General features: G+C 40.8%; 1 protein-coding gene across 1 annotated transcript in view; it reads left to right on the top strand.

Annotated features, from left to right (window-relative positions):
* The window catches only part of MCM4 (minichromosome maintenance complex component 4), a 21,933-nt gene extending 13,438 nt beyond the window's left edge, over positions 1-8,495 (top strand). The window contains exons 9-16 of the mRNA XM_006880416.1: positions 580-700; positions 2,098-2,357; positions 2,590-2,955; positions 3,403-3,530; positions 4,492-4,699; positions 6,307-6,535; positions 7,210-7,343; positions 8,403-8,495. Of these exons, the coding sequence (XP_006880478.1) occupies positions 580-700; positions 2,098-2,357; positions 2,590-2,955; positions 3,403-3,530; positions 4,492-4,699; positions 6,307-6,535; positions 7,210-7,343; positions 8,403-8,495 (1,539 nt within the window). The remainder of the gene's footprint in view (positions 1-579; positions 701-2,097; positions 2,358-2,589; positions 2,956-3,402; positions 3,531-4,491; positions 4,700-6,306; positions 6,536-7,209; positions 7,344-8,402) is intronic.
* The last annotated feature ends 2,505 nt before the right edge of the window (positions 8,496-11,000 follow it).

The following is an 11,000-nucleotide window of genomic DNA, read 5'->3' as shown; positions in this document are numbered from 1 at the left end:
AAGATACTTTGTATAATTTCTATGTTTTTTAATTTGTTGATGCTTGCCTTATGACCTAGAATATGGTCTATTCTGGAGAATCTTCCATGCACATTGGAAAAGAAGGTGTATTGTGCTTTTGGGGGGTGCATTAGCCTATAAATATCTATAAGATCGAGTTGTATTTTTTGATTTTTTGACTGCTATTATTCCTGCTGTTTGTGGATCCAAGTAAAATTAAATCCTTGACAGGTTCAATCTTTTTGCCATTTATCATAATGTTGCCCTGTTGATTGGTGAAGATTTTGGTTTTCTTTATGTTGAGCCTTAATAGTGAAAATGAAAGACGCACTCACCTAAATCTTTCCCATTAACGAAAACTAGATGTTCTAAAAAGCTAAAGCCTTATAAAATGTCCTCCTATGTCACATGAAAAATCAGTACTTTTTAAAGTTAACTAAGCATTAAAGCAAGTATTTTGTTATTGTTGTTGTTTAACACCTATATGCCAAGTATTAAAAGGCGTGGCCTCAGTGAGTGGGTGCCTCTGTAGCCCACCACTTTCTAACATGTTCCACCACCTCTGTTCTGCCCTGTCAGATCAAACTGCAGGAGTCTCCTGAGGACATGCCAGCAGGCCAAACACCTCACACGGTCATTCTCTTTGCTCACAATGATCTTGTTGACAAAGTCCAGCCTGGTGACAGAGTGAATATCACAGGTATGAGCTATAATTTGTGTTGATGCAATCAGGTGTGTCTGGCTTTTGGTTGTACTTTTTGGTAAGTCCTCCAATTGGTTATAAGTGTATGGGATGCACCTACCAGAGGCATTGACAGTGGGGTGCACTCCTTCCTTGCTTTCCAAATTTGAGTGTCAGAGCTCATCTCAGGGTTACGTGCAGATCTTGAAGTGGTGGTGGTAAGGGTCCTGAGAAAGCTGATCGACTCGCTGATACTAGCAGGCAGTATGCCAGCAGCTCAGGGAATTAATGGATTCATTCACTCTGGAGATGGAAACTTAAGTTCCATTAATTTCCAAATGTCAGCTAAGGGCTTCAGTGTTCATGTAGGAAGACTGAGACAGGTTACCCTGCTCTCATGGAAGGTGTTTTGCTGTATTTTTGGTTGGAATAGGCTGAGATTCAGAGAACCTGTTCTAACCTGACTTTTATGGCGATATGTGGAGCCAGGATTCAGATCCTTGTCCCTTTGGGCTGACATGCACTGTTTCTGTGCACCTTACTGAAACATGATCTCTGTAGACACTGAGACAATCCCTCAGTGATTGAGAATAGGTGTTATTTAGGCAGAGACCCACTCCTGGGCTGACAGTGATGCGGGGGCCTCCAGGCTCCTCAGGTGGTCACAGCCTGTCCATCCTGGTGTTGATGGGCAGTCCAGGCACCCATTCACCCAGTGCAGTTTTGGTATAGAAGTTGAGATTTGTGAGAGTAATGACTATAGTTGGTAACTTTAAAAAAAATTCTTTTTAAAGATTGGAGTTTTTAGGATTTTGTTAAATTTCAGTGAACTAAGAAAATTTTTTTCCAGCTTAAACCACACCCATTGTCCTTGTTTCATTCTGACTCCTAGGGTGTAGGACAGATAGCTGCCCCATCTGGTTCCAAGGCCATAATCTTGACTGAGGCCAACTGTCCTCTTCCATACCGGGTTTTAACTGCCCATCTTTTTACATAGCTACCAGTACTCTACCACCAGGGCTCCTTATTCACTTTAGGGGAATAAAAATAATATTTATGAACATCACCAGTGAGCTAAGCTTTCTGCTGGAAGCCAAGTGATTTCTATAACCCTCAGCAGTATGCTGATGCTTGGAAAACCCAGTGTCACAGATTAAGCAGTAGTGGTCACTGGTGAAAAGAGTTACCTGTTCACCCTCACCAAAAACTCTTCTTCTTTGTGCCCTGCCTGCTGGCACTCTTCTTGAGAAAAAAACCCTCAGTCTTCCAAGGGGTAATAGGCTGCTGACTGGGTGTCCTGAAGAAGTGTGCCCAGCTCCTCTCTGCTGGTGCTTGTCAACTCCCCCAGAGGAAGTCTTGTTTGTTCTGCCCCTTATTGCCAAGCCCTTCACACTGTCTGTGGTTGCTGCCCTCAGGCATTTACAGAGCTGTTCCCATCCGAGTCAATCCAAGAGTGAGTAATGTGAAGTCTGTCTACAAAACACACATCGATGTAATCCACTATCGTAAAACAGACGCAAAACGTCTGCATGGCCTCGATGAAGAGGCAGAACAGAAACTTTTTTCAGAAAAACGAGTGGAATTGCTTAAAGAACTTTCCAGAAAACCAGACATTTATGAGAGACTTGCTTTAGCCTTGGCACCAAGCATTTATGAACATGAAGATATAAAGAAGGTAAAGGGAAAATTTTTTTATACTTTTCCATAGTTTTTAGTAATAGTAACTCCTGCATCCTTCCCTTTGTGTCTAAGTTTGGATGTTTATAGTTCTCTGGGATCATGTATTATAAACCTACACCCCTTGCCATTCAGAATGGTCGCATTAGTTTTTCTGTAGAGTTCTTTATTCATTAAACTCAGTCTGTTTCTCTATGGGAGGTGAATGCTGAGATGAATTTTCTTCCTAGGGAATTTTGCTTCAGCTCTTTGGGGGGACCAGGAAGGATTTCAGTCACACAGGAAGGGGCAAATTTCGTGCTGAGATCAACATCCTCCTCTGTGGCGACCCTGGGACCAGTAAGTCCCAGCTGCTGCAGTATGTCTACAACCTGGTGCCCCGGGGCCAGTACACGTCTGGGAAAGGCTCCAGCGCTGTGGGTCTCACGGCTTATGTGATGAAGGACCCAGAGACAAGGCAGCTGGTCCTGCAGACAGGTGCACTGGTCCTCAGTGACAATGGCATCTGCTGTATCGATGAGTTTGACAAGATGAATGAAAGTACAAGATCAGTGCTGCACGAAGTGATGGAGCAACAGACGCTATCCATTGCAAAGGTAAGCTACATGCATACTGCAGGAGGTTTCAGAGTACACCTTATATTAGATTTTGAGTATTTTGTTCAGGTTCCTTTTCTGTATTTCTTGCTATCCTGGCTACTAATGTGTAGTATCTGTAACAGTTACTTGAGATTCCAGCAAGCATTGTGGAGTCTGAAAAACTTGAAATTACAGTATGCATTGATCATTCCTTTGACTTAGTCCTTACAAAATTTAAAAAAGAATGTCAATGTTCTTAAAGGATCTTGTGGGGAAGCTGAAAATCTCCAGTCGGGTATCCTGCCAGATCTTTGTTCCCTTTAGTCTAATTCTTCACTTAAAGGAGACATTGAGAGTGAAGTCTTTCTGGTTGGAAGCTGTTACAGTGACAGCTGACTAAGAAGGAATGATTCTCATTGCCTCAGCACACTTACACTCTTCAGATGATACTATTTTCTTTGACAGGCAGGGATCATTTGTCAGCTCAACGCACGAACTTCTATCCTAGCAGCAGCCAATCCTATTGAGTCTCAATGGAATGCCCAAAAAACCACCATTGAAAATATCCAACTCCCTCATACATTGTTGTCAAGGTATTAAAACTTTTCTCTATAACTGATTGTTGTTGGTTGTTGTATTCCTAGTTCACTTATTTGTAGACCTTGGTAGAGGGTGTGAGGAGCATTGTTTAAATTCAATGCCTGTTACTATTTCATACTCTTTATATAAAATGGCAAAAATTATGTCTCTGACCACTGGTAATAAATAATACCTTAGTTTTTTGGGTGGGGGAATGTTTTGTTTTTAAAATGAGATTTCATTTTGACATTTTTTTCCCAAATGCTTGTCACAACTCAGTCTCAAAACCACTATATAGAGAAAAAACTTCTCCCAAGAGATAATTTTGCTAGAAGGTTGTTTTTAGGTGCTGTTGGATGGCTCTGCCTCGTGGCCAGCCACCTTCTGTACAAGAGAACGTGACTTGCCTGGTCCAGCACCAGCCTCACACCTTGCTTTGTGTAAACCCATTCTTGTAGTTCTTTGTTGGCCATCTTGCTGAGGGCCTTCAGCTCCTTCTCTCCAACCTTGGCAACCAGGCTGTCTCCTTTCAAGTACTGTGGTCACACATCCAAAGTCTGTGAGACCAGGTCTCAGCCATCCTCGCTCTGAGGAGCATGGGGCTTAATTTCTCCCTAGACAGATGTGTTACTCTTTTGAAAGTTGGTGGCAAGTGTATTCAATTCAAGAGTGTAAGTTCTTTAGTCTTCCTTTCCAGCTTTCATGTGTATATGAAGCAATTGTTTTACATTTTAATTATTTAGCTTTTTACTGAATAGCACTTTATTTTCTTCCATGAAAACCAAATAATGCATCTTCATTCAGATTCTAAACCATAGTAGCATTCCTCTGCTGGCAGAACTTCCTTTTTTGATGCAGGTGCTAATCCTCGATAGCTGCTGGTCAGGACAGGCCTCTGCTGGTGAGAGTGGGGAAAAGAAGTTTATCTGCTGGACAGACCAGCTAAGAGAACGATGTTTTGTTCACCTGTTCCAGGTTTGATTTGATCTTCCTCATGCTGGATCCGCAGGACGAAGCCTATGACCGGCGCCTGGCTCACCACTTGGTGGCACTGTACTACCGGAGCGAGGAGCAGGCAGAGGAGGAGTTCATGGACATGGCAGTGCTGCGAGACTACATTGCATATGCACACAGCATGGTCACACCACGGCTGAGCGAGGAAGCAGGCCAGGCCCTCATCGAGGTAATGCATTGTTGGTCTGTAAATTAACATTAAAGGGTTTTGTGCTGTGTACCATCCAGTCAGTAGGTTTTCACAGGCATGGGATGAGATTAGAGATTGCCCATCTTTCTCCTATGGAGTAGTTTATGGATTCAAACTACCTATCTTTGGGTGACAGAACAGTTCCTTACCACTGAGCCACAAGTATCGAATCATTTTTAAACAAAGAAAAAAGGAAAAATGCAGATTCACACAAATAGATGAATTTAGGCTCGTAATGATCTCACATCAGGTTTCTGAGGCCGTGAGTCTAAAGGCGAACACTGCTGATCTCTCCCACAGAGCTTTCTTTGTTGAAATTCACTTAGTGTTTTATATAAACTGTTTTATTCCTTCCTGTGATGAAAAATTGACTCGCAAACAGAGTGAACAAGAACTCATTTGTGAAAGTTCTGTAACCCACTGCTGTCTAATTGACTCACAGCAACCCTCTGTTGGGTTTCTAGAGCTATAAGTTTATGGGAGGAGACTGCCCATCTTTGTTCTGTAGAATTGAAATTAAGACCTTTGGATTAGTAGCTAGACACCTTATGCACTGTAGCATCTGGCTTCCAAATGTTTACACATTTTTTTCTATTTAAATAGTTTTACGTGCTTATAAGATTGTCAGTTGCCATGTGCCATTGGGCTAGAACTGAGTATAGCTGATCTTCCAGCAGGTTTTCAGAGGCTGCATGTAAATATCATAGGAAGAGTTTGCCTATCTTCCTCCCATGGAGCAGCTGGTGGATTTGAACCTCTTGCATTTGGGTTGGTAGTGTAGCTCCTTAGTACTAGACAACCAGAGCCTAAGATTAGACTTCCCTTAATCAAATACAGGTGGTACTGCATAGCACCTTTGTAACTGGATAAATCAGAACTGTTGTTAGCTTGTTTCTGAATAGTTAATTTTCATCTTCAGTCTCCTGCTGTGCCTACTTGGATATTTGGGATACAGAATTGTGGTGAGAATGTTTTCTGAGCTTTCAAAACCAGTGCCCTGGATCAACACTGACTCACACAGACCATATATTTTAGACTAGAGGTCTACTCCACAGGGTTTTCACAGGGATGCTCCCAAAAGAAGATAACCACTCAGTGTTTTGGGGCATTTTTTTCACCTCTCCCTGGTCTTGAACCCTCACCTTTTCAGTTAGCAACAGAGCATGTTAACTATTTGAAAAGTGCTGCATTGCCAGAAGGGATTGTTCCTGGGGAAAAAAAGCAAGTATGTCATCTGTAGAAGTTTAATACCACTTATGCTTGTGACTTTATCCCTATAAGTTGGATATCTGATTGGGACGATCCTCATTCAGGAATGACAGTGCTTTTAGAGGCACACTTTGTCTTTACTCAGTCATGTCTGTCATCTCACATTTCTTCCCGGTCTCTTTGATTTTTCACTTTTCTCTCCAAGAAATCTCTGTAAATATCTCCCTGGCCGACTATTACCAGCCTGTGAGTCAGAATGACTATGAGAGGGCAGGAGATACTTTTGTTTAGCTCTAATTCTGCTGACAGCTTTAACCACAAAACTAAAATGATCGATTTTCATAGTGGTTTGCTTTTGTGTGTTCTGCCTCCACTAGGCTTATGTAGACATGAGAAAAATTGGTAGTAGCCGAGGAATGGTTTCCGCGTACCCTCGGCAGCTGGAATCACTAATTCGCTTGGCAGAAGCCCATGCTAAAGTGCGATTTTCAAACAAAGTCGAAGCAATTGATGTTGAAGAAGCAAAGCGCCTTCACCGGGAGGCCCTGAAGCAGTCTGCCACTGACCCCCGGACAGGCATTGTGGACATATCTATTCTTACCACAGGTATGTTGTTCTATAAAACAGAAAAGTATATGAGGAAGATTGAAGTGTAAAAGTAATTAGTACTTCAAATTTAAGTCTAAGGTTAATACATATGGGACAGAGGGTCTTAACCTTTTTTCCATTGGTCACCTTGGAGAATCTTCTCCTGAAAATAATATACACTAGAATACCCCAATTTTTATCATTGTAAAGGGATTCTTTCCCCTCATGTATCTATTGACCCCATGTTATCGTACTTAAGGAAGAAATTCCTTTGTTAACAAGCAAATTACTCCTACCCATAGGGCTTAGATGGAGCACAGCAGCTACTGTTTTGTAGAAAATTCTAAAAATTCAGAACTCTGGAGTAGGGAGTAAAATGTGCAACAGTGAATGAATGGAAATCCAAGTTTTCTGTAAACTTTCATGAAAACAAAAAGATAATTTAAAAACTAAAACAATTTGGAACTCATTGTGCTTTTGACTGTATTTTGTTCTCCACCCACTATACATTTATGTTTCTAGACTTAAGGTCTCCACTTTAAGTAGCTTCAGCCTTAGGTGAGCAACCAAGAAGTCACTTACTTAACATTATATGAAAGAATATTCAAAACCAGGGTAAAGTAGAAACAATAGCTCATATTAAGGGATATTTGTGGAAATTTGAAACTTTGATTACTTTCTTTTGTAATCAGGAATGAGTGCCACATCTCGTAAACGGAAAGAAGAATTAGCTGAAGCTTTGAAGAAACTTATTTTGTCTAAGGGCAAAACACCAGCGCTAAAATACCAGCAACTATTTGAAGATATTCGGGGACAGTCTGACATAGTAAGTGGTGTTTTTGAGTATTTAGTATTTTTTTAATACAGCTTTTGTTGTATACTTTGGAGTTGGAACCCACTCATAGCTGACCCTCCAGCAGGTTTTCAGAGCTGTAAATTGCATGGAAAGTGCCCATTTTTCTCCTGCAGAGCAGCTGGTGGATTGAAGTGCTTTTGTATGGCAGCTCCACTTGTAACCACTAAGCCAGTAGAACTCCCTTATGACAGCTTTTGGGAATTCATTTTTTCTTTTCTTTGTTAACTGTTTCATAGAAACAAGAATAAAAATATTCATGATGGTCATGCCCTTTCCTAAGTTTTTCTATAAATAGTCTTAAGGGACAGAGACAATTGGGAGATTTAAAAAAAAAATTACTCTGGTAAATACCCTGCAGGCTCATAATGATTAGGTGAAAAGACAGAATGTACTTTAAAGGCTCTTCATCCTTGAGTGGTGCAACAGTCAACAAAGTCAGCTGCTGAATGATTTGGAAGTCCATGTCCACTCAGGCCCATTGGCAGAAGGCCTCGTGATCTGTTTCCATAATAAGCCATCAAAAAACACTTGAGCAGTTCTCCACATATGTGTTACTGTCAGTCAGAACCTACAACTAGTTTGGCAGTCACTGATTGCCTCACTGGAAACAACTGCTTAGCAGGGTTTTAGAGGCAGCAAATTGTGCAGGAGGAAGTTTATGTTTATCTTCTTCCTGCAGAAGCATTGGTGGATTCAAATGGCCAGAGAGGTTTAAATCCCTAAGCACTATGCCATCACTGCTCCCTATATCTAACACTCAGTGAGTTTAAATTTATCATAGGAATTTACTTTGGGATTGAGATATGCAGAGTGCCCAGTTGTGATTAATTAATGTTGGCTTCTTCAGAAAGAACCACCTCTAGTTGTGCTTTGCAATACAAGCTCAGTTGTGTGTTCTTCGGCTGCCTGGTTTAATGTAGCCTTTGAAGAGAGAAAATTAGTCTAGATGGTACTTTAGCATTACTTTTCTTTTTTAACAGTTAGTAAAGAATTTTACATGTTTGGTATTTATTGTCTTTTTCCCCAAAGGCAATCACCAAAGAAATGTTTGAAGAAGCCCTGCATGCCTTGGCTGATGACGACTTCTTGACAGTGACTGGAAAAACAGTCCGTTTGCTCTGATGATGCTGGATGCTCTGACCCTCTGTTTTAGGGCATTTCACAAGCTTAGATAGACTACCCTACTGCCAGTATAAATATATTATTAAATTCACTGTTCAGCTGTGTAAAAAATTTTCTATCTTGAGGAGGATCCACTTTCTTAGTGAAGTCTGGGGTTTTTGCTTTAGAGTTTTACACAATAATACGTCAGTTAAAAAAAACCTAATAGAGATTATTTAAGTACAGTTTTTCAGCACTGTGCCTTTTTCTTCTGGGTATGTGCAGGTGTGTCTGTGCACAGATAGCACTTTGTCAGTCTGTCTTGAAATTAGCAGTCTAAGATTGTGGATTATTTTGTGATAGATATTTTAATAGCAATTGTCCATATTTTGGAGTTTTTTACTGAGAATAAATAAGGTTATTAATTCTGTAAGAGTGGTCCTTTTTACAGTACTCAAACACTGAGTGCTCTGGTGGTTTAGGGGTAAAGAGCCATGCTAGCAGCTCAAAGACAAGAGATTGAAATCCACCAGCTGCTCCATGGGAGAAAAATGGGCAGTCTCCTCCTCCCGTATCTCTGAAAACGTGCTGGAGGGTCAGCTCTGCATCAGGTATGCCTTAATAGCACGTAACAAGTTTAATAATCATTTCTCAGGGCTTCTCTGCCTTGGTTTTTGTGGCTTCTTAAAAATGCAAAAGTCAGAAGTGGTTTCAAAGGATTGTTGGAAATTATTAGACTCCAACTTTTGTCATTGACTGATCTTAACCCTATCATGTAAGTATTTTTGCTAAATAAAAGATTGAAACTAAATAAGACTCCCATTTTCTGGAATGTTCATAAAGGGAAAAATTTTAACCTCAGCATACACACTGCTGGAAATTTTCAGTGATGTTGTTAGGTACCATTGAGATAGGTGTGACTCACAATCTTCCTAAGAACACATGTGAACCCTGTCTTACCCTGTGCCATTCTCAGAATCTGACACACTCAAGCCCATTGCTGCAGTCACTGTATTAATCACCTGGTTGAGGGTCTTCCTTTCCTTTGCCATCCTTCCACTTTCCCAAGCATGTTGTCTTCGAAGGAATAGCCTCTCCTAACAATCTACCCAAAGTTTGTGAGATTAAGCTTCATAATCTTTGCCTCCAAGGAGCACTCTGGCTGCACCTTCTCCAAGACTATACCTGCAGTCCATGGGCTATATTCATTATTGTCCTCCAACACTACAACTCAAAGGCATCCGTTTTTCTTCTGTAATCCTAATTCATTGTCCAGCTCTCAGATAAATAGCAAGTGATTAAAAAGACCATTGCCTGAATCCGGTGTTATCTTAGTCCTCAAACTAACATGAATTACTCCCCAGTAATTTGGAGTTGTCCTTGATTGAACACTTTTCCAGTGCAGTGTGTCTCCGGATGCTGATATAATGTGTATTGATTATGATCCAAAAAAGTGTATTGGTTATGGATCCAAGTAAGATGAAGTCATTGATAGTTTGTCTTTTTTCCATCTGTCGTGATACTTTCTATTGGTCCAGTATTCATCTCAGTGATGACTATTGTGTAGCTCAAAAAAATTCCCTAAAATGGAATTAGTTTTACCCAACTAAAGTTCTAGCAATTATTCTTTAAAAATCCTCCCTATGGATTTTAAATCATACATGATAAATAATCCCTGAAAATATTTCAGTGTGGTAGTGTTAGAATGGTCCTCGAAATCCTGAGGCTGTGCTTAAGAGTTTAACAAAATACCTTTTGTTTTTCAAGGATTCACCAGACATACAGATGACTTCAGAGGTGAGCTCTCTAGTGAACACTAGACTGTGTTCAAGCACTTTACATAAATTCTTTTAATTCTTGCAATCACCTTGTAAGAGCAATATTTTTCTTTTTTGTAGACGAACCAAGAAGTTGTACTTGCCTAACTAGAATGAAAACAATTCGGTTTTTTTAAAGTCATAGATGGCTTTTTAGAGTGTGGCACCTGGTGTGCATCCTGTAAATGTTTACCATTAACATACGTTCAGGGCCCCTACCTTACCCCCCACAAAAATGTCTTTCCACTGCCGTGAACCGTAAATCTTGGATTTCTACATATTTCCTTATTTCATGTAATAGTTATTTGCCCTTATGTGATTGAAAGGCACATGTTACTTAGCACAGTGTTTTCAGGGAAGCTGCGCACTGGGGAAGGTCACCTCGGATAATAGCAAAGAGGCATCTTTCAGGGAGCCAGGAAAAACCGGCGGAAGAACATGCTCCTGGGCGGAAGGGAAGCCGGGAAACTGAGCACTGGGGAGGGTCACCTCAGAAAATAGCAAAGAGGCATCTTTCAGGTGCACAGAGGGACTGGCGGGAGAACATGAAAGGAAAACAAGCTACACAGGAGTTCTACAGGACACGTTACCTTCCCTTGGTGACAGTACAACTAAAGAGACACTGGTCAAAAGAAAAAAAAAATGTCAGCAGTTGACGTGTTTGGAATCACAGAAGCCAAGAAAGCTTAAGATACAAGCTGTCAGATCA

The sequence above is a fragment of the Elephantulus edwardii genome, unplaced genomic scaffold, assembly GCF_000299155.1.
Source record: "Elephantulus edwardii isolate Elephantulus edwardi_28Jun2011 unplaced genomic scaffold, EleEdw1.0 scaffold00008, whole genome shotgun sequence".
Lineage (NCBI taxonomy): Eukaryota > Metazoa > Chordata > Mammalia > Macroscelidea > Macroscelididae > Elephantulus > Elephantulus edwardii.
Note: the sequence above shows the minus strand (reverse complement) of the source record. Positions and strands in the feature narration are given on the sequence as shown.